The sequence below is a fragment of the Trachypithecus francoisi genome, unplaced genomic scaffold, assembly GCF_009764315.1.
Source record: "Trachypithecus francoisi isolate TF-2019V2 unplaced genomic scaffold, Tfra_2.0 Lachesis_group14, whole genome shotgun sequence".
NCBI lineage: Eukaryota > Metazoa > Chordata > Mammalia > Primates > Cercopithecidae > Trachypithecus > Trachypithecus francoisi.
Genome location: NW_022681459.1, coordinates 60003045 through 60027053, shown reverse-complemented (window position 1 = coordinate 60027053; position 24009 = coordinate 60003045). Strand labels below are relative to the sequence as shown.

General features: G+C 42.3%; 1 protein-coding gene across 3 annotated transcripts in view; it reads left to right on the top strand.

The window, feature by feature from the left end:
- WBP2NL (WBP2 N-terminal like) overlaps nt 1-15798 on the top strand; it is a 40341-nt gene extending 24543 nt beyond the window's left edge. For 2 of the 3 annotated variants that reach the window (XM_033233776.1, XM_033233778.1), the window contains 5 exons: nt 4306-4413; nt 8500-9038; nt 12498-12604; nt 14479-14572; nt 14716-15798. In XM_033233776.1, coding sequence (XP_033089667.1) covers nt 4306-4413; nt 8500-8945 — 554 coding nt within the window. In that variant the 3' untranslated portion in view covers nt 8946-9038; nt 12498-12604; nt 14479-14572; nt 14716-15798. Of the gene's footprint in view, nt 1-4305; nt 4414-8499; nt 9039-11721; nt 11810-12497; nt 12605-14478; nt 14573-14715 lie in introns of all 3 variants that reach the window. The other variant, XM_033233777.1, reaches the window with a different exon arrangement.
- The last annotated feature ends 8211 nt before the right edge of the window (nt 15799-24009 follow it).

The window sequence follows — 24009 nt, the reverse complement described above, 5'->3', positions numbered from 1 at the left end:
GCTTTTGTTCTTGCTGAACTATTTGGGAGTAAGTCACAAAGATTATTTCCTTCATTCCTAAATATTTAAGTGTGTATCTCCTAAGAATGAGAGCATCATTTTATCTAACCTCAGTGTACTTATCAAATTCAGAAAATTTAACATTGACAGAATACTGTTATTTAATATGTAGTTTATATTCAGCCGGGCGCAGTGGCTCATGCCTGTAATCCCGGCACTTTGGGAGGCCGAGGTGGGTGGATCACTTGAGGTCAGGAGTTTGAGACCAGCCTGGCTAACATGGTGAAACCTGGTCTCTACAAAAATACAAAAATTAGCCAGGAATGGTGGTGTGTGCTTGTAGTTCCAGCTACTTGGGAGGCTGTGGCATGAGAATCGCTTGAACCCGGGAGGCAGAGGTGCAGTGAGCCAAGGTCATGCCACTGCACTCCAGCCTGGGTGACAAGAGCAAAACTCCTTCTCAAAAAAAAAAACAAAAAACAAAAAACATACATATATATAGTTTATATTCAAATTCAAATGATTGTCATGTTACTGTTCCTCATTCTAATAGCACTTTTTTTCCCCGATCCAGGATCTAATTCTGGATCACACATTGAATTTAGTTGTCCTATTTCTTTCATGTGCTTTAATCTGGAACTCAGCCTTTCTTTGTCTTTCATGACATTGACTTTTTCTTTTTTTTTTGAGACAGAGTCTCGCTCTGTCACCCAGGCTGGAGTGCAGTGGCACGATCTCGGCTCACTGCAACCTCCATCTCCTGGGTTCGAACGATTCTTCTGTCTCAGCCTCCTGAGTAACTGGGACTACAGGCTCACGCCAGCACGCCTGGCTGATTTTTGTATTTTTAGTAGAGACGGGGTTTCATCATGTTGGCCAGGATGCTCTTGATCTCCTGACCTCGTGATCTGCCCGCCTTGGCCTCCCAAAGTGCTGGGATTACAGGCATGAGCCACTGTGCCCGGCCAACACTGACGTTTTTAAAAGAATATAGACTTATTGTTTTGTGGAATATCCCTTAATTTGAGTTTGTCTGTTTCTTCATGATTATATTCAGGTCATACATTTTGGCAGGAATACTACATAAGTGATGTTGTGTCCTTTTGAGCCTATACTCTTGACCCCTACACCATATTAAGTGTGAGTTACATTAGGAGGCCACTTGACATGCAGCTTGGAGCTCCAAAGATGAGCTGTGTCTAGAGACTGATTTGGAAATCTTCAGCACACAGGTTGTCTCTGGCGCCATGTGAGTGATGGGCTTCCTCAGTGATTTGAGGATAGAGTTCCAATGGTTCTTAACATTTAAGGGAAGGGAAGGGAATTAACAATCTGCAAAGATTGAGAAGGGGCTGACTGTGATAAATGAGGAGAATCAAGTGAGTTTAATATACCAAAAGTCAGTGGAGGAGAAAGTTATAAGAGACATGGGGATGGTCATCCGTATCAGCTGCTCTAGAGATGTTTGGTAAAATGAGGACTGAAAAGTGTGCATTGCATGTAGTAATTAGAGTTTGTTGATGGTAGCAAGAGAGATTTCAGTGAAATGTTGGAGAGGTAGTGGAAGAGCCATGTTCTGGGAGGTTAAGAAGTAAGAAAAATTTTTAGTTACCTTTGATGATACAGTGCAAAGATAAGGAGGCCAAGAAGTTCACAAGCTGTACCTAACCCACAGCTGCTTGGTAGTCCAGAGTGCAGACAGCATCTGGAAGCCTGAAACTGGATTGCAGGTTATCCTGGCAGACAGATGAGTACAGCTGTGGGAAATCCAGAGACAGGGGACACTTGGAAGTCTAGTACTTCTTTGCTACAGACATCTGGGGAACTCAGGACAATTGCATACTGAGTGTTGAATTCACTCTTACTTTTGGCCTCATAGTACTGAAGAGGGCTTCTTTTTTAGGATTATGGGCTAAGGGTCAGGCAACTTTTGAGGTTCTTTGTACTCTCATTAAGATCTACTTCTTGGCCCGCAAAGCTAGCCAAGAAGGTTCAGCGTCTCAGCAGTTGCATAGCCACTTGAAAAGGGTTTAGGTAACTTACGTGAACTTGCCCAATGTCTGGAACTGCTCTGGGTCTTTTTTTTTTTTTTTTTTTTTGAGATAAGAGTCTCGCTCTGTCACCCAGGCTGGAGTGCAGTGGGGCGATCTTGGCTCACTGCAACCTCTGCCTCCTGGGTTGAAGCCATTCTCCTGCCTCAGCCTCCTGAGTAGCTGAGACTACAGGCGCACACCACCACACCCAGCTAATTTTTGTAGTTTTAGTAGAGACGGGGTTTCACTATATTGGTCAGGCTCGTCTTGAACTCCTGACTTCGTGATCCACCCGCCTCGGCCTCCCAAAGTGCTGGGATTACAGGCATGAGCCACCACGCCCAGCCTGGGTCTTCTGATTATATCATGGCTTAGATGTGGGGAGCTTCCTCCCCACCCCCACCTGCCCCCACAAGAGCCAGGGCTTGTGAGATAAATGTCCTTGAGGCCCTTGGAGTTAACTATTAATCATGCTTTATGATCTGATTCTTTGACCAGGAAAGATTCCCTTTCCCTCGCAGAATTGATATGTCAGGGCTCTTGATTTATGTTTTTAACACATGTATGTTGAGTACCTATTGTGAACCAAATTCCCAATTGTGAGACAACTAGGAACACGCAGCAGTGAATAAGACACACATAGTCTTTATAAACTTATAGTCTAGTTAGAGTCATATAAAAAGCAAACTTGTAAGTGAATAAAATACTTACTGTTGGAATTACTATAAAGGACACAGGACACAGAGGGTCCTCAAGGAGGGTGATAAGGGAAGAAGGGCAACTTTAGATTTATAGTGAATTAGAATAATTCTAGCCATTGAAACAGATAAACTCCAAATTATCAATGCTTAAGACAGTAGATATTACTGCTTATATAAAGACCAATCAGCAGGGGCAAGAGAAGGCTCTGTTCCACATAGTTATTCAGGGATCCAAGGTAATAGGGTCCTTGCTATCTTTTTTTTTTTTTTTTTTGAGACAGAGTTTCACTCTTGTTGCCCAGGCTGAAGTGCAATGGTGTGAGCTCGGCTCACTGCAACCTCCACCTCCCGGGTTCAAGCGATTCTGCTGCCTCAGTCTCTCAAGTAGCTGGGATTACAGGCATCTGCCACCACACCCAGCTATTTTTTGTATTTTTAGTAGAGTCAGGGTTTCACCATGTTGGTCAGGCTGGTCTCGAACTCCTGACCTCAGGCAATACACCCACCTCAGCCTCCTAAAGTGCTGGAATCACAGGCGTGAGCCAGCACGCCTGGCCGGTCCTTGCGATCTTTAACCCATGGCTTCCATGGCCTCTTTGTACAGCCAACAGAGAAGGGAATAAAGATCTCCCCTGGGAATTTTTATGGGCCAGGTCTGGAAACTGTACATTACGTCTGGTCACATGCCATAGGCAGAACTCAGTGTGGTAGGCTGCTAATGGATCCACAGATATATCCCCATCTCAATCCTCAGAACCTGTGAATGTTACCTTGTTTGTAAAAAGGGTGTTTGTAGATGTAATTAATTTAAGGATCTTGAGATGACAAAATTACCGTAAATTATTTAGGTGGCCCCTAAATGCTGTCACAAGTGTTCTTATGAGAGAGATGCAGAGGGGAGACAAGACAAAAGTGTTCTGTACCACACTGCCTTACATTGGTCTTTAATGGATATATCTTACCAACTTGGTAGAATCCTCACTTAGAAGTTTTTTCTGAGTATCTATTATGATTAGGTGCTACGCTAGGCCTGGAATAAGCACAGGCAAATGAGACACAATCTCTGCTCTTAAGAAGCATGCCATTCAGGACAAGGGTCATAGTTCTATTTTTTTTTTTTTTTTTTTTTTTGAGACAAGGTCTTACTCTGTCGCTCAGGCTGGAGGCTCCAGTGCAGTGGCACAAATAAGGCTCACTGCAGCCTCAAACTTCCAGGCTCAAGCAATCCTCCTGCCTCAGCTTCGTGAGTAGCTGGGATGACAGGTATGCACCACCATGCCTGGCTAATTTTTAAATAAATTTTTGTAGAGATAGGGTCTTGCCATGTTTCCCAGGCTGGTCTTGAACTCCTGGGTCAAGCAATCCTCCCATCTTGGCCTCCTGAAGTGTTGGGATTACGGGTGTGAGCCACTGCACTCAGCCCATGTTTCTTTTTTATCTTGTATCTCAAGAACATTGTTGGAAACACATGTAAGGTGGTGATTAAATACTCTGTTAATTGTTCAGTTGATATCTGCTATACTTCTGACTTAATTAAAAGAGTTCCTATTTTGCCAAATTTGTCTTTCCAGCTGCCCGAGGATTTCCACTTAGAACCTTAAATGACTGGTTCAGCTCTATGGGAGTTTATGTAATTACTGGGGAAGGGAATATATGCACTCCACACATGCCTTGTTCAGGTAAGGTATGGCAGAGACGTTCTTCCTGGAAGGTGGAAAATTATGCCAGAGGCTCAGAGATCTATCTATTGCAGGCTTGCCTCCAGCTCTCCTGCAGGAACAGCAGCAGAGGTTTAGGGGCTTGGAAAATGGTTACGTCTGTGACTTTGTTTTCAGACTGAAACCCAGTGGCAAAGTCAGCAAGTAACTGGGCTTTGGTTTCAGGCTTACTTTTAATGATATGTACAAACCTGGAACATACTTGGGCAACGCCTGTTAGTGGGAAGGGTCACTTCCTGTTTATAGCCTGAGCAGAAAATATATGCTCTTGCCCACTTCCTTGTTTCCATTTCACATAGCACAGTCATCATACCTGTGCCACACTCTTCAACCTCACTGAGGAGTCAAGCCCTGGGCCCTTTAACAGTTGTGCGGTTAAAGTCCACTGCGACTGAATGGGGTTTCTGGGAAGTAACTCTCAAACATGGTCCACTGCCTACTGGTGGGCCACCAAGGGTCTCCTAATGCTGCCAACCCACCCAAAAATATGGGATTTTTCTTGAGTTCTCCTTGGAACTTGATATGCATGTCCATGGGCCTTTAGTTTTGTATGTAACTGAAAGGCTACTTATTTATAACCTTAATAGTTACCTTGGTTTTTAAAGGTTATTACAATCTAATACTCAGAATCTAAAGTAAGTGTTGCTAGGGTTTAACATTTTTTCAATTGAGGTGAAATTCATATAACATATAATTAACATGTTAATGTGTACAATTCAGTGGTATTTAGTGTAAAATTTAGCAGTATTTGATGTATTCACAATATTATACATCCATCAGCTCTCTCTAGTTTCAAAAGGTGGTGGGTTTTTTTGTTTTTTTGTTTTTTGACAGGGTCTCGCTTTGTCACCCAGGCTGTAGTGCAGTGGTACTATCATGGCCCCCTGCAGCCTCGACCTCCTGGGCTCAAGCGATCCTCTCACCTCAGTGCCCCCCAGCCAGAGTAGGCTAGGACCACAGGCGCAATCCACCGTGCTCAGCTAATTTTTATGTGCTTTTGTAGAGACAGGAATCTCCCTATGTTGCCCAGGCTGGTCTTGAACTCCTGGGCTCAAGCCATCCACTCACCTTGGCCTCCTGAGGTGCTGGGATTACAGGCATGAGCTATCCCTGCCAGCCTTTTAAAAAAATTTTTTTTTGTAGAGACAAGGTCTCACTGTGTTGCTCAGGCTGGTCTCACACTCCTGGGCTCAAGCAAGTCTACTGCCTTGGCTTCCCAAAGTGCTGGGATCACAGGTGTAAGCCACAGCACCTGGTCCAGTTTCAGAACTTTTTATCACCCCATACCTACTAAGAAGTTACTCCCCCATTGTCCCCTCCCTGATCTCCTGGTATCCTCTAATCTGCTTTCTGTCTTTATTGATTCACCTATTCTGAATATATCACATAAAGAAATCATACAATGTGTGATCTTTTGTGTTTGACTTATCTCACTCTGGATAATGTTTTTGAGGTTCCTCCAAGTTGTAGCATGTAGCAATACTTCATTTCTTTTTGTGGCTGAATAATATTCCATTGTACATATATACCACAATTTGTGTATTCATTTATCCATTGATGGACATTTGTCTTGTTTCCACCTTTTGGTTATTATGAATAATAGCTGCTATAAGCATTTGTATATAAGTTTCTACGTAGACATATGTTTTCATTTCTCCTGGATATACATCTTGGAGTGGAATTTCTGGGTCATATGTTAATTCTCTTAACTTTTTGAGGAACCACCAACTATTTTCCAGTGCTGCACTATTTTACATTCCTATGTAAATGTAAGTGTTCCTATTTCTACACATTCTCAGCAACACTTACCTTCCTTTTAAAAAAAAATATATATATATATATTAAAGCCATCCTAGTGGGTATGAAGTGGTATCTCATTGTGGTTTTAATTTGTACTTCCTTAATGACTAATGATGTTGAACATCTTTTTATGTGCTTTTTGGCTTTTTGTATACCTTCATTGGAGAACTGTCAAGTCTTTTGCGTATTTTTTTTTTTTTTAATTTAAATCGGATTGCTTGTCTTTTTGTTGTTGAGTTGTAAGCATTCTTTACATAGACTGGATGTGAAATCCTTGTCAGATATATTATTTGCAAATATTTTTAGGTTTTCTTTCACATTCTTGATAATGCCTTTTTTTTTTTTTTGAGACAGAGTCTTCCTCTGTCACCCAGGCTGGAGTGCAGTGGCACCATCTTGGCTCACTGCAACCTCTGCCTCCCAGGTTTAAGTGATTCCTGTGCCTCAGCCTCCTGAATAGCTGGGACTGCAGGTATGCGCCACCATGCACAGCTGATCTTTGTATTTTTAGTAGAGATGGAGTTTCACCATGTTGTTCAGGCTCATCTAGAACTCCTGAGCTCAAATGATCTGCCTGCCTTGGCCAGTGGGTTACAGGTGTGAACCACTGTGCCCAGGCAAAAATGGCTCAATGCACAAAGGTTTTTAATTTTTATCAAATTTCTCTTTTTTCTCTTGTTGCTCATGCTTTTGATGTAAAATTTAGGAATTCATTGCCAAATCCAATGTCATGAAGATTTAATCCCTGTTTTCTTCTAAGGATTTTATAGTTTTAGCTCTTATATCAAGCTTGTCCAACCCATGGCCCAGAATGGCTTTGAATGCAGCCCAACACAAATTCATAAACTTTCTTAAAATGTTACGAGATTTTTAAAAATAGCTCATCAGCTATCGTTAGTACTAGTATATTTTATATGTGGCCCAAGACAATTCTTCACCAGTGTGGCCCAGGGAAGCCAAAAGATTGGCCACTTCTGTCTTATATTAAGGCCATTGATTCATTACAAGTTAATTTTTGTCTGTAGAGTGAAGTTAGGGAGGAACCTCATTCTTTTACATGCAGATATCCAGTTGTCCCAGAATCATTTTTTGAAGAGACTTATTTTTTTCTCATTGAATGGTCTTGGCATTCTGTCAAAAATCAACTGTTCATAGATGCTTGGGTTTATTTCTGGACTCTTAATTTATTCCATTGGTCTCTAAGTCTGTCCTCGTGCCAGTAACACACTGTCTTGATTACAATAGTTTTGAAATAAATTTTGGATTAAAGCAAAATAACTTTACAGCTGTCCATTCACTTTATCCAGTTAAATCACTTTGGGGAATGTAACCCAAGGTAATAAGTAAAACTCATGTTTATTGTAAGGTTAATTGGAAAGTCAGAAACAACAAAAAGTATCATCTATCCATATGATGAAATATTATCCAGCTTTGAATTTATGAAGTAAATTAACAGTATAAAGACATTTCTTATAATATTAAGTAAAAGAGCCAGATTTTAAAAATCATGTGACTGGCCTGTAATCCCAGCACTTTGGGAGGCCGAGGCGGGTGGATCACGAGGTCAGGAGATTGAGACCATCCTGGCTAACATGGTGAAACCCCATCTCTACTAAAAATACAAAAAAAATTAGCTGGGCATGGTGGCGGGCGCCTGTAGTCCTAGCTACTTGGGAGGCTGAGATGGGAGAATGGCGTGAACCTGGGAGGTGAAGCTTGCAGTGAGCCAAGATCGTGCCACTGCACTCCAGCCTGGGCGACCGAGCGAGACTCCGTCTCAAAAAAAAAATTAAAATAAAAATAATATGGCTGATATGATCATGATTATATAAAGAATATTCACAGAGATTCTACAAAGAAATACACCAAAATATTAAGTGTTTGGTGGTAGAATTATAGATGACTTTTTTCCATTCCTCTTTATTTTCCAAACGGATAGTCCTCATTAAGCATGTATTACTTTTTTCATCATCAAACTTTATTAAGTAAAACACATGTCTGTGCACAAGTATAAGTAATGCACCAATCTATTCATAGGGTTGTTTTCATGTTGATTTGAATCCCTGCACAACAGGAAGTGATATGCCTTCAATTGGTGATAGCTGGAGGAAATCGCTTTAGCATTATTCTGCCTGACTTCTCTTCTTGCGTCAGTTTGCTTCAGCATTATTTTTTAAGTTCTTCCTTCTCACATATTCCTTGACTTCAAGGTAACTGAATTTTTTTCCTTCTCATTATAATTCCCAATTATTGCCTATGGAGCCCCACCTGCAGGATATGGAGCCCCATCTCCTGGATACGGAGCCCCACCTGGAGGATATGGAGCCCCATCTCCTGGATCCGGAGCCCCACCTGCAGGATATGGAGCCCCACCTCCCGGATACAGAGCCCCACCTCCCGGATACGGAGCCCCACCTGCAGCATATGGAGCCCCACCTCCCAGATACGGGGCCCCACCTGCAGGATATGGAGCCCAACCTGCAGGAAATGAAGGCCTGCCTGTGGGACACAGGGCCTCACCTGCAGGATATGGAGCTCCACCTCGTGGATATGAAGCCCCACCTGCAGGAAATGAAGGCCTGCCTGCGGGATACAGAGCCTCACCTGCTGGATCTGGAGCCAGGCCTCACGAATCTGCAGCAGCCCAGGCTCCTGAAAACGAGGCTTCTCTTCCCTCTGCCTCCTCTTCTTAGGTCCATTCTTAACCTTCTAAGATGTAAACCTTGAAGACTCACCAAGCAAAGAGGTACCCTAAAACTGAAGTCAGGATAAGGAGGAGGACTCAGGTATGTGATCACAGGCTTCTCGCAGATAGTTGTTCCACCCTTTAGAAGGACAATCTTATGGGGGAAGATGAAGCTTTACTTCTGTGCCTAGATTTTAGAAGCAGAATCAACTCTTGAGTAGCTGGCTAAAGGAAGAGTACTATTGTAGGGCTAATTCCCCAGTAATTTGGTTGACATTGGGTTGCATTTTTTTTTTTTTTTGAGACGGAGTCTCGCTCTGTCACCCAGGCTGGATACAGTGCACTGGCCAGATCTCAGTTCACTGCAAGCTCTGCCTCCTGGGTTTACACCATTCTCCTGCCTCAGCCTCCCGAGTAGCTGGGACTACAGACGCCTGCCACCTCGCCCGGCCAGTTTTTTGTATTTTTTAGTAGAAACGGGTTTTCACCGGGTTACCCAGGATGGTCTCCATCTCCTGACCTCGTGATCCGCCCGTCTCGGCCTCCCAAAGTGCTGGGATTACAGGCTTGAGCCACTGCGCCCGGCCTGGGTTGCATTTTTAAGCATAACTTTTTCCACACTCGCATTCAAGGTTCCTGTCTTCCCATTCTCATTCAAGAAACATTTATTATGCTCTGTTTGCTAGGCACTAAGATGCATGCTGAAAACAACACGGTGAAACTACGTATGCAGAATGCCCATACTACGTATGCAGAAATTTCTAATACTTGATAAGGAGAAAAGCAAGTTGTAGGGAGCATATATTGTAGTGATTTTTCAGCCTCATCAGACTGAATGCCCCATTTTATAACAAATATATTTTATAACGTTTATATTTGTATATTTATAACAAATATTTTGTAATGTCTCCTTCACTTCAATGAAGTTTGTAGATAATTGCATATGATTCCACACCATTTCAACCAAAATTAATATGCCATAAATGTGGTAGAGGAAATAAAAGGAGTTTGTAGTAAAATTTTAAGTGTTTTAATACATAAATGCTCAGATTCTACCACACTAGAAGACATACTGAAGTAATCAAGGGTTCACTCCCATATACATCGTCACCATAGGTATAAAGACTAGAAATGCTAACTGATATGAATATGTTGCTTTGGTGACTTGAATACCATTGCTATTCGCAATATTGTTCTCCAAAATGGTGAACAACCTTTGAAAATTTTCCAAATAAAACAAAGTTTAGTCTTCCCTTGATTTACACAGTGTTGGAATTCCTGAAAATTTCTGTATATACTAAAGTAATATAAAACAGAGTTAGACTCTAGGCTCAAATGATTATAAACGTGCTTCACCTGCATCACTGGCTGGAGAGCCATTAGAAAGTCAGGAGACACAGGACAATTAAGGTACTGCCCTGTACCTTTCAGGATGTCTCTGATCTTCGACTCCTCACCCATTAAATGCCAATTATGGCCTCTAATTGTGATAACCAAAAATGCTCCTACTTATTTCCTAATTGCTCCCTGGGGGGCAGTACCATCCCTGCTGAGGACCACTATTCTAGACTGTTTCAAGGTTTTTAGCCCCTTCAGAGCTCACCATTCTCCCACACTGGCAAGGTAGGCAAAGTTCCTAATTTCATTGGCCTTTCCTTATCTTATTGTAGGCTCATCAAGCCACTTAAAAGGGAGGCCTTAAAAATACATTAGTAGTCAGGTGTGGTGGCACATGCCTGTAATCCCAGCACTTTGGAAGGATAAGGTGGGAGAATCAGTTGAGGCCAGTTCAAGATCAGCTTGGGCAATATGGCAAGACCCTGTCTCTAGGGGAGAGGAAAAAAAAAAAAAAAAAAAGCCAGGTGTTGTGCACAGTTGACCCAGAAGACATTTAAATCAATATATTTTCTATGCATTTTTTTTTTTTTTTTGAGACAGTCTTGCTCTGTCACCCAGGCTGGAGTGCAGTGGCACAATCTTGGCTCACTGCAACCTCCACCTCCCAGGTTCAGGCAATTCTCGTGCCTCAGCCTCCTGAGTAGCTGGGATTACAGGCAGGTAACACCATGCCCTGCTAATTTTTTTTATTTTTAGTAGAGATGGGGTCTGGCCATGTTGGCCAGGCTGGTGTTGAACTCCTGGCCTCAAGTGATCTGCCCATCTCAGTCTCCTGAAGTGCTGGGATTACAGGCATGAGCCACTGCGCCTGGCCTTCTATGCATATTTCTTATATGTAGTTGAAATCATGCTATATAGTGTTTCACCAGATATTTTACATTTTCATAGGTTTTTAAGAATTGCTTGTAAATATTGTTAGTGACCACATAATATTCTGTGACACAGTCACACCATAATGTATTTTCTCAATCCCTCTTTTAGGTATTTGAGTTGTTTCCAGGTTTTTTTTTTTTTTTTTTTTTGAGGCGGAGTCTCGCTCTGTCGCCCGGACTGGAGTGCAGTGGCCGGATCTCAGCTCACTGCAAGCTCCGCCTCCCTGGTTACGCCATTCTCCTGCCTCAGCCTCCCGAGTAGCTGGGACTACAGGCGCCCGCCACTCGCCCGGCTAGTTTTTGTATTTTTAGTAGAGACGGGGTTTCACCGTGTTAGCCAGGATGGTCTCGATCTCCTGACCTCGTGATCCGCCCGTCTCGGCCTCCCAAAGTGCTGGGATTACAGGCTTGAGCCACCGCGCCCGGCCTCCAGGTTTTTGTTATTACAACTTCGTGATTAACTTCTTTGTATATGGAGCTTTTTAAAAGTTTTAAATGCTTTTTTTAACACAGCTTAGAGTCATTGATTGATCTGCGTTGTGAAAATTAGGAAACCAGATGCTCCCATGTTTTCAAGGACAGCCTTTCTTAAGGAAGTCAGGTAGATATTAATGGGTTTTATGTGAAATGGAGTAACTGGGTTAAATATAATTGAAAAATACAAGAAAACTGGTTTCTTTACAATTTCTTAGAGCCTTGACTATACTAATGGACATAATGTCCAAGAAGGGGAGATTTTCAAAATTTACAGTTTTTTCAAAATTATTTGATTTTAGAATATTCAGTAAACATTTTGTTCAGTGGAACAAACTTTGAGAAACACTTTCTGGAATTATGGGATATTATAATTAGAATGGACTTCAGGTATCAGAAGTATGCTAGACCTTAAAGCTCTTTCCAAAAATGAAGACAAGTCAAAAGATGATTCTTCCATTCCAAAAAAAGAGCTTTATGTCCAATTTACAGAAAGCAGTGTGGGACATCTTGAAGATATAATATATAGAAAGTAGCTGCTGCTTCTCTCAGAAATTACTGGGATAGAGTTACGGGTCCAGGAAGCTGGAATGTCAAAACACAAGGACAGCCACTTTGCCCAAGCAACTGGCATGAAGGGAAGAAGTGAAAAGAGAAAGTGTGATGGTAAACCTCTCTAAAGTTTCCAAACAGGGAATCCAGGCAATATTGGATCTCAGACATGGGTCATAGGATCTGGTGCTTTTATCCCTAAAATTTTTGGAGGAAAATAATGAGATATTTTTAAGAGTTTCTTCTTTTCTTCCAAACTACAGTACGTGGGCAACAGTGACAAGGAGAGAAAGAGAGGAGAAACTCAACCAACTCGAGCAGGGATAAGGTTTCCCTTGTTCAGCTTTTCAGTGTCTGCTGGAATGTGACGGTAAGTTGGGAACAAGGTGAATGGGTGAGGCCTTTTTTATATCAGAAAGTTTTCCGAGTAACAAATATCTGGCAAATATTTGGGAATTAGGCCGGGCGCGGTGGCTCAAGCCTGTAATCCCAGCACTTTGGGAGGCCGAGGCGGGCGGATCACAAGGTGAGGAGATCGAGACCATCCTGGCTAACACGGTGAAACCCCGTCTCTACTAAAAAATACAAAAAACTAGCCGGGCGAGGTGGCGGGCGCCTGTAGTCCCACCTACTCGGGAGGCTGAGGCAGGAGAATGGCATGAACCCGGGAGGCAGAGCTTGCAGTGAGCTGAGATGTGGCCAGTGCACTCCAGCTTGGGTGACAGAGCGAGACTCCATCTCAAAAAAAAAAAAAAAAAAAATTTGGGGGGGATTAGAATTCTAAAAGAACACAAACTAGACTTCTCTTCTGCTCTTAATTTTAATTATACTTGTACCAGGTAGATTTGAGGTGAGGTCCAGTTACCTGAAAAGCGTAGCAGGTGCAAGTTTCTTAAAGGTGGAATTCCACCATGTTCTCCTGTGCAAAGGGTACCTGTTTACCTGGTCCACCAAACTGCCCCAATAAAACCAAAGGCTGTGACTGTAAGGATAGAAGCAAATGGAGCCACAGGTTGGACCCACGTGGTGCTGTGTGGCACACCCACTGTTAGTTAGTTCCCACTGTCTGATGCAGTTGTTTCCCCAAAGTCTCAGTCGAATTTGTTCTATAAGAGCTTTGTGTCCCGTAGATTCAAAGGACCCTGGTTTTTGCTTTGCTTAGGACAAATCCAGTCAGAATTCAGCTGAGCCTTTTGCATGCTCAAAGCACTCATGTGAGTTCCTCAGCTTCTCACTGACATTTTGAGTACTTTCTTTCTGACTCATTCACTGTGCTGGTGGATTCCGCTCTTCCTGTCTCTTCCCCAGCTGCAATACAGAAACTATACTCTGTTGTCTACTCTTTCATTTCCTATTAGAAATATAAAGGGATAAAAATAAGACCTTTTAGTCCTGGGCTATCTGGTATTGGCCCCTAAAATGAACCTCCAAATACTTCTTTTCATGGGTAAGTGGATGCTCCCGAGCCTGCTGGAGCAGAACCTTCCTGGCTCAGCTACCCTGAGGTATCAGGAGGAAATCTAGCTGGTGTGATTTTCTTTCTGTTTTTTTTTTTTTTTTTTTTTTTGAGATAGTCTGGCTCTGTCGCCCAGGCTGGAGTGCAATGGCACGATCTTGGCTCACTGCAACCTTTGGCCCACAGGTTCAAGTGATTCTCCTACTTCAGCCTCCCGAATAGCTGGGATGACAGGTGCCTGCCACCATGCGCGGCTAATTTTTGTGTTTTTAGTGGAGACAGGGTTTCACCATGTTGGCCGGACTGGTCTCGAACTCCTGACCTCAAGTGATCCACCCGCCTCGGCCTCCCAAAGTGCTGGGATTGCAGGCATCGGCCTGTGCCTGGCCAATTTTTCAATCCATAGATTAATATGTTCAAGAAATATTGCATGTCTTTGTTTTCTGTAAATTTATTTCTGTTACCAAGGTCCCCACCACCATCTGCTTTGTTGGTGGGCTTCTCACAAATCCTAAGATTATGCAAAGGTATCCAGATTTTATTTGGCAACAAGATGCTGAGAAGGTTCTTCTGGTCATCAGACTGCTTCTGAAACAGCCACTATCCAGTCCTGGCAGTCCCATCAAGTCTAAAAGCTTGTTTCCTTGGGACCCCAGAATGGTAGGGCTTAGAACCAGCGTGTCAGAGATCCAACTCTGTGTACCATATTGCTCCTTAGAGCTGGGGAGTAGGACCCCAAAGCCCTCCTTATCCTTGAGAATCTCACAATTCCTTCCTTAAACTTCCAGATTCTGCCTCTCAGCTGTGCTGTTGGTCTGCATCACCTTAATCTCTTAAGCATCTACCCTAATCCAAATCTCAGGATTTGGGTTTACACAAAAGGTAATAGAAAGCCTTTGCCTTCATGTTAACTTGGCTTTCCTTGCCCAACACTTGGTTGCTTGCTTGAAAATCATGTATGTATATGTATAAAATGTAGAAGCCCAATTCAAATTAATAATGTAAAAAATTTTTCTGTTATACAGATTACCTCATTGTCAGGTAGGAAATGAAACATACGGTAGTCTTCCTGGCCTTTGCCTTGAGAGTCTTCTGGAACCTGAAGAGGGTGGGGCAGACAACCATGGACTGCTAGAGAATAAACTTTTTTTGAAGCTTCCAAAATGGATTAGAAAGAAAGGGTTCTGTCAAAGGGAAAGGGTTTATACAGATGTGATCAGCAGTTTGATTAGTTTAGATATGTGATTTAGCAGCCAATATAAGAAACTTGTGTAATTTTTAGTAATTGGAATTTATTATAAATAATAAAACAGGGTATTAATTGAGTTATTAATGTTATGGTATCTTTGGGGTGTCACTTTTCTGGCCAGAAACCTCTGTGGCCAAGTGGCACCTCTGCCCAAGTTTTGCTTGGGCCCACTGGGTTCATTCCACCCACCTGGACTGGAAAGCTGCACTTGGCTCATGCTACTGGCCTGGATCCCATGCCTGCCAAGGGAGATTGCGTGGAGTGACAAGGGGGGTGTGGGGAAGCGTGGGGTCTGGCTATTGTTCAGTCAGATATGCCAGCTGCTGCAGTGGGGTGGTCAGCTTCAGTTACCAGCATGGGTGCCAGTTCTCTGCCAGGCTGCAGCTGGACCAGTCACACTCCAAGCAGCTTCCACAGCTGGCACCAGGGAAAAGGTGGTGCCCAGAAACTTGGAGATGCCAGGAACCGTAGGGCCCCAAGGAGGGAGTCACAGCCCTGGCTCAGAGAGCTCCCAGATCTGAGCTTCCCAAAGGGTCGCAGCTCTTCTTTTCTTCTCTTTGTCCACAACATGGTGAGCAAGGGGCATGTCTCAGCCCTGTTTGTGTTGCAGGTCTTTTAGCCTCATTTGGTGGGTCCAGAGTTATTGAATGAAGTACACAGACAAGTAGAGGGTGAGCAATGAGAATGAGGTACACAGACAAGTGGAGGGTGAGCAAGACAAAGAGCAGCTATTGAGCGACAATAGCTCAGAGGAGGCCTTGGAGTGGCTAGCTCCTATCTGCAGGCAGGTCTTCCTGTCATCTCTGCAGCTCTCAGCAGAGAGGAGGCCCTGGAGTGGGTAGCTCCTCCCTGCAGCTGGTTATCCTGATGTCTGCTGTTCTTAGCAGAGAGGAGGTCCTGGAGTGGGTAGCTCCTCCCTGCAGCTGGTTGTCCAACATCTGCTTAGCTCTGGCTGAGCCCAGGGCTTTTATGGGCCTCAGAGGGGAAGAAATGCGTTATCGATTGGTCCATATGGGGCCATGGGCAGGCCCAGAAAAGGCACTACAAGTTCTCATGCCAGTCCATGGGACTGGCATCCTGATCCTCAGCTTTCAAGCCCTCCCTGGCCTGCAGGTGGGACCTCACCAGGGACCCATCCCCTTCTACTCAGGAATCTGTCTGCCTCCTGCCATTCATGGTACCCAGGCTATAGGTGCCAAGCCAAGCTGCTCTCAGCTCCCCTCGGTTTCCTTCTATGATCATTGGTGCCCAAAATCTGGAGGGGGCCGAGGCGGCAGGAGGCTGCTGAGTCAGCACTGCCCAACTTTGCTCTGAGATCAGAGAAGGCAGGGAGAAGCTAGGCAGTAGGAACAGGCATTTCCATGCCGGCAAGGGCAAGGGGGGCCTTCCTGGGCCCCCAACAATGCAGGGATGCCAGGGTCTGCAGCCATGGCTTGGGCGGCTACAGCAGCATCCAGGGAGTTCCTGCCTCAACTTGGAAGGGGCGGGTCTCCCGCTTATCCCTGGCTTTTGCCTTCTTCATGGAGCATGCCGCCCTGGCCATGCCTAGTTGTTGCAGCCAGCATGATGGCAGCAGCTGCTCCAGATGGCCTGCTGCTGCCGTCATTAATATGTAGCTATTAAACACAGTTGGTGAATCACTTTTTTGTCTTTTAAATTGTTTTGTGATAATTTAATTTTTATGACATATAAAAATTATATATATTTAAGGTTTACAACTGAATTTTTGTGAAACATTGTGAAATGACCATCACATTCCAACTAATTAACATATCTATTACCTGTATATAGTTACCATTTTTATACCCTTTGACCAACGTCCTCCATTTCCCCCTTTTCCCAGCCCCTGGCATCCACCATCCTACTTTGTTTCCATAGTTTGACTATTTTAGATTTGACATAAAAGGGAGATCATGCAGTATTTCTCTTTCTGTGTCTTGTCTATTTTGTTTAACATAACTTCCTCCAGCTTCATCCATTTTGTTACAAATGGAAGGATTTTCTTTTTTAAAGGCTGAATAATATTCCATTTTGTATGTGTGTATACTCACATTTTATCTGTTCATCCATTGAAGGACATTTAGGTTGTTTCCATGTCTTGACTATTGCACAAAATGCTACAGTGAACATAGGAATACAGATATCCTTTTACTATCCTGTAGGATTGTTTGATCATGTGTTCTATTTTTTTTTTTTTTGTTTGTTTGTTTGAGACTGAGTCTCACTCTGTTGCCCAGGCTGGAGTGTGGTGGCACGATCTCAGCTCACTGCAAGCTCCGCCTCCCGGGTTCATGCCATTCTCCTGCCTCAGCCTCCAGAGTAGCTGGGACCACAGGTGCCCGCCACCACGCACAGGTAATTTTTTTTTTTTAGTAGAGATGGGGTTTCACCATGTTAGCCAGGATGGTCTAGATTTCTTGACCTCGTGATCCGCCCGCCTTGGCCTCCCAAAGTGCTAGGATTACAGGCATGAGCCACCATGCCCGGCCGTATGTTCTATTTTTAATTTTTTGGGAACCTTCCTACTTTTTCCATGATGGCTGTTTGAATTTATATTCCTAACAGCAGTGTACAAGGGTTCTCTTTTCTCCACATCCTTGACAACATTTGTTATATTTTATCTTTCTGATAATAGCCTGAAAGGTGTGAAGTGATATCTCATTATGGTTTTGATCTGCATTTACCCGATGACTACAAATGTTGAACACATTTTCATATGCTTATTGGCCATCTGAATTTCCTTTTTTGAGAAGTATCTATTTTGGTTCTTTGCCCATTTTTAAATCCAGTTATTTGTATTTTTAGCATTGAGTTGTATGAGTTCCTTATATATTTTGGATATTAATCCCTTATCAGATATATAGTTTCCAAACATTATTTTCCCATTCTGTAGGTTACTTTTCATTTTTTGGATTATTTCTTCTGTTCTGCAGAAGCTTTTTAGTTTGATGTAATCCCACTTATCTATTTTTTCTTTCATTGCCTGTGCTTTTGGTGTGATATTGAGAAAATTATTGTAAGACCAATGTCAAGGTTTTCCCAATGTTTTCTTCCAGGAATTTTGCAGTTTCAAGTTTCACATTTAAGAATTTCATCTATTTTGAGTTGATTGTTGTGTGGTATGAGATAGGGGTCAGATTTCTTTTGTGTGTGTGTGTGTGTGTGTGTGTGTGTGTGTAGATATCCAGGTTTTCCAGTACTGTTTATTGAATAGATTATCTTTCCCGATTGTGTGTTCTTAGCACCTTTGTCAAAGAAAGTTGTTCATTAATATGTGAGTTTCTTTCTGGGTTCTCTGTTCTGTTCCATTTTGTCTATGTCTGTTTTTATGCCAGCACCATACTATTTTGGTGATAGCTTTGTAAGATAATTCGAAGTCAGAAAGTGTGATGTTGGCCGGGCGCGGTGGCTCAAGCCTGTAATCCCAGCACTTTGGGAGGCCGAGACGGGCGGATCACGAGGTCAGGAGATCGAGACCATCCTGGCTAACACAGTGAAACCCCGTCTCTACTAAAATATACAAAAAACTAGCCGGGCGAGGTGGCGGGCGCCTGTAGTCCCAGCTACTTGGGAGGCTGAGGCAGGAGAATGGCGTAAACCCGGGAGGCGGAGTGTGCAGTGAGCTGAGATCCAGCCACTGCACTCCAGCCTGGGCGACAGAGCGAGACTCCGTCTCAAAAAAAAAAAAAAAAAAAAGTGTGATGTCTCCAGCTTTTTGTTCTTGTTCAAAAATTCTTTGGCTATTCGGGTTTTTTTTTTTTTTTTTTTTTTTTTGAGACGGAATGCAGTGGCCGAATCTCAGCTCACTGCAAGCTCCACCTCCTGGGTTTACGCCATTCTCCTGCCTCAGCCTCCCCAGCAGCTGGGACTACAGGCACCCGCCACCTCGCCCAGCTAGTTTTTTGTATTTTTTAGTAGAGACGGGGTTTCACCGGATTAGCCAGGATGGTCTTAATCTCCTGACCTCGTGATCCGCCCGTCTCGGCCTCCCAAAGTGCTGGGATTACAGGCTTGAGCCACTGCGCCCGGCCTATTCAGGGTTTTTTGTAGTTCCATATGAATTTAGGATTTTTTATTCTATTAGGGATTTTGATAGCAATTGCATTGAATCTGTAGATTGCTTTAGGTAGTATGGACACTTTGACAATATTAATTCTTCCAATCTGTGAACATGAGATATCTTTCCACTTACTTTTGTTTTTATTCCATTTATTTGTGTCATTTATTTTGCTGAGTCCCATAAATTCCTAAGTATTTTCAAATTTTTGTTGCTAAAGTAAATGAGATTGCATTCTCAATTTTCCTTTCAGATAGTTCATTTTTGGTATATAGAGATGCTATGGAGTTTTATGTTGATTTTGTGTCCTGAAACTTTACTGAATTCATTTAGTTCTACCAGTTTTGGGGGGAGGTGTGTGTGTGGGGGGGAGAGAGACAGAGTATGTGTGTGTAGTCTTTTGAGTTTTCTATGTATGTGATCATGGCATGCAAAAATAATCTTTCTTTTTCCTTTCTGACTTGGAAGCCTCTCTTTTTCTTGCCTGATTGCCCTGGCTATGACTTCCAGTACTATGTTGATTAACAGTGATAAGAGTGAGCATCCTTTCCTTGTTCTGGGTCTTAGAAGAAAAGCTTTCAGTCTTTGACCATTGAGCATGATGTTAGTTGTGGGCATGTCATGAATTACCTATATTGCATTGAGGTAAGTTTCTTCCATACTTGTTTTATGAGTCTTTATCATGAAAGGATGTTGACTTTTGTCAAATGCTTTTTCTAGGTCTACTGATGTGATCATCTGTTTTTTGTGTTTCATTCCTCTTATTGTGATTTATCACATTGGCTGATTTTCATATGTTAACTGACCTTGTATCCTACGGATAAATCCCACTGTATTATGTTGTATAATCATTTTAATGTGCTGTTGAATTTGGTTTGCTAGTGTTTTATTAAGGATTTTTGCATTTATGTTCATCAGGGATATTGCCTGGTAATTTTCTTATGTTATCTTTAGCTTTGGAATCAGGGTGATGCTGACTTTACAAAATGAGTTTGGGAGTGCATTCTCTTTTTTAATTTTTGGAAGAGTTTAAGAAGGGCTAGTGTTCTTTGAATGTTTGGTAGAATTATTGTATGAAGCCATCCAGTCCTGGGCATTTCTTTGTTGAATTTTTATTTTTCTTTTTTGAAATAGGGTCTCACTCTGTTGCCTAGGCTGCAGTGCAGTGGTGTGATCATTGCTCACTGCAGCCTCAATCTCCTGGGCTCAAGTGATCCTCCTGTCTCAGCCTCCCACGTAGCTGGGACTACAGGTGCACACCACCATTCCTGGCTAATTTTTTTTTTTTTTTTGAGACAGAGTCTCACCCTGTTGCCCAGGTTGGAGTGCAGTGGCACAGTGTCGGCTCACTGCAACCTCCGTCTCCTGGGTTCAAGCAATTCTCCTGCCTCAACCTCCCAAGTAGCTGGGATTATAGGTGTCCACCACCATGCCTGAATAATTTTTGTATTTTTTTTAATAGAGACGGGGTTTCGCCATGTTGGACAGGCTGGTCTTGATCTCCTGACCTCAGGTGATCCACCTGCCTTGGCCTTCCAAAGTGCTGGGATTACAGGCTTTTTTTTTTTTTTTTTTTTTCTCCTCCCAGTATTGATGAGGTCTTCCTGTGTTGCCTACACTGGTCTCAAACTCCAGAGCCCAAGCAATCCTCCTGGCTCAGCCTTCCAAAGTACTGTGATTATAGGTGTGAGCCACCACACTCAGCCTGGAATATTTTTGATTACTGATTCAACTCCTTGTTTGTTATTGGTCTGCTCAGTCTTTGTTTCTTCTTGATTCAGTCTTGGTAGTTTGTGTGTTACTAAGGATTTATCCATTTCTTCTAGGTTATTCCATTTATTGGCATATAGGTTGTCATAATAGTCCTTTATGATCCTTTTTATTTCTGTGTCATTCATTGTAATGTCTCTTATTTATGATTTTATTTATTTGAATCTTCTTTTTTAATATAGCTAAAGGCTTGTTGATCTTTTTAAAAAGCCAACTCTTAGTTTTTTCTGTTCTCTATTTTGTTTATTTCCACTCTAATTTTTCTTATTTCTGTCCTTCTGCTAAGTTTGGGTTGAGTTTGTTCCTCTTTTTCTAGTTTCTTGATTTGTACAGTTAGGTGTGTTTTTTGTTTTGTTTTCTTTTGTATCTGGTTTTTTGTTTTTTGTTTTTTTTTTTTGAGATGAAGTCTTGTTTTGTTACCCAGAGCTGGAGTGCAGTGGCTCAGCCTCAGCTCACTGCAACCTCCGCCTCCTGGGTTCAAGCGATTCTCCTGCCTCAGCCTCCAGAGTAGCTGGGACTACAGGCAGGCGCCACCATGCCTGGCTGATTTTTTGTGGTTTTAATAGAAATGGGGTTTTACGATGTTGAACAGGCTGGTTTCGAACTCTTGACTTCAAGTGATCCACCCACCTTGGCCTCCCACCATGCCTGGCCAAAGTTAAGTTCTTTAATTGAGATCTGTCTTCTCTCTCTCTCTCTTTTTTTTTTTTTTTTTTTTTGAGACGGAGTCTTGCTCTGTTGCCCAGGCTGGAGTGCAGTGGTGGAATCTCAGCACCTCTGCCTCCTGGGTTCAAGTAATTCTCCTGCCTCAGCCTCCCAAGTAGCTGGGATTATAGGTGCCTGCCACTATGCCCAGCTAATTTTTTGTATTTTAGTAGAGACGAGGTTTTACTATGTTTGCCAGGCTAGTCTTGAACTCCTGACCTCAAGTGATCTGCCTGCCTAGGCCTCCCAAAGTGCTGAGATTACAGGCGTGTGAGCCACCTTGCCTGATCGAGATCTTCCTTCTTTTTAAATATAGGTGTTTAATGCTATACATTTCCCTTATGGAACTGCTTTTGCTGATTCCTGTAAATTTTTAAAAGTTGGAATTTTATTTTTGTCTCAAGATATTTTAAAATTCTTTTGATTTCCTCTTTTATCCAGTTGTTCAAGAGTGTATTGTTTTTATGAATTTGTGAATTTTTCTATTTTGTTTTTGTTACTGATTTCTAGTTCATTCCACTGTGGCCTAAGAAGATACCAGGTATTATTTCAATCTTCTTAAATTTGTTAAGACTTGTTTTGTGACTTAACATGTGACCTATCCTGGAATATGTTCCATGTATACTTGAGGTGAAATTGTATTCTGCTGTTGACTAGAAAGTTCTGTATGTTAGGTCCATTTGGTGTATAGTGTTATTCAAGTCAGTTGCTTTTTATTGGTTGTCTACCTGAATGTGCTATCCAATATTAAAAGTGGAGTATTGAATTCTCCTACTATTACATTGTTTTTAACCTCTTTCTTCATATCTGTCCACATTTGATTTATATATTTAAGTGCTCTGATGTTCAGTACATACATGTTTATAATTGTTACAGCTTCCTGTTGAATTGAAACTTTTATCATTATATGACTTTCTTTGTCCCTAGTAACAGTTTTGGACTTAAAAGTCTGTTTTGGCTGGGCACAGTGGCACACGCCTGTAATCCCAGCACTTTGGGAGGGGAGGCTGATGCAGGCAGATCACGAGGTCAAGAGATAAAGACAATCCTGGCCAACGTGGTGAAACCCCATCTCTATGTAAAATATATAAATTAGCTGGGCGTGGTGGCACACGCCTGTAGTCCCAACTACTCAGGGGGCTGAGGCAGGAGAGTCGCTTGAACCTGGAGGCGAGGTTACAGTGAGCCGAGATCATGCTGCTGCACTCCATCCTGGCAACAGAGCGAGATTCTGCCTTTAAAAACAAAGAAAAAAGTCTGTTTTGTCTGATACAAGTATAGCCACTTTTGCTCTCTTTTGGTTACCATTTGCATGGAGTGTCTTTTTCTCTCCCTTCACCTTTAGTCTGAGTGTCCTTATAGCTAAAGTAAGCCTTTTGTAGACAGCATATTGCTGGATCTTTTTTTTTTTAATCCATTTTTTTTAATCCATCTTTTTTTTTTTTTCAATCCATACTCTATGCCTTTTGATTGGGGGGGTTTAATCCATTTACATTTAAAGTATTTATTAGTAGGTGAGGACTTAATATTGCCATTCTGTTAATTGTTTTCAGTCTGTTTTGTAGCTCTTTTGTTTTCTTCCTTTTCTTTTGTTATTTGATGATTGTTTTGGTTTGCTTTTATTCTTCTTTTGTCTATATCTTTTGTGTATACACTACAGGGTTTTTCTTTGTGGTTCCTGTGACTCTTGTATATATGTTTATTTTATTTTATTTTATTATTGTTATTTTATTTTATTGATTCTCACTCTGTCACCTAGGCTGGAGTGCAGTGGCATGATCTCCACTCACTGCAACCTCGGCCTCCTGGGTTCAAGTGATTCTCGTGCCTCAGCCTCCCGAGTAGCTGGGACTACAGGTGTGTGCTACCACACCTGGCTAATTTTTGTATTTTTAGTAGAGATGAGGTTTTGCCATGTTGGCCATGCTGGTCTCGAACTCCTGATCTCAAGTGATCCACCCGCCTTGGCCTTTCAAAGTGCTAGGATTAAAATCATGAGCCACCGTACCTGGCTACATTTTCTTTCAGTTACAACCATCTATTTTAATTTAACAATAACTTAAATTTAATTGCATACAAAAACTTCACTCCCTCCACTATGTATTCTTCAAGTCAGAGTTTACTTCTTTTTATATTGTGAATCTGTTACCAAATTTTTTGGTTATAGTTATTCTTGATATTTTTGTTTTTCAACTTTTGTATTAGTGTTATGGGTAAATTGGGTACCACCATTACAGTGTTACATTATTTTGTATTTGACTGTATATTTACCTTTGCCTGTGAGATTTATGCTTTCACGTTGCTGATTAGCATGTTTTAAATTCCATTTGAAGAACTCCCTTAAGCATTTCTTGTAAGACAGGTCTAATGGTGATAAACTCAGTATTTGTTTATGTGGGAAAGACTATCTCTTTCTTTTTTTTTTTTTTTGAGACGGAGTCTGGCTCTGTCGCCCAGGCTGGAGTGCAGTGGCCGGATCTCGGCTCACTGCAAGCTCCACCTCCCGGGTTCACACCATTCTCCTGTCTCAGCCTCCTG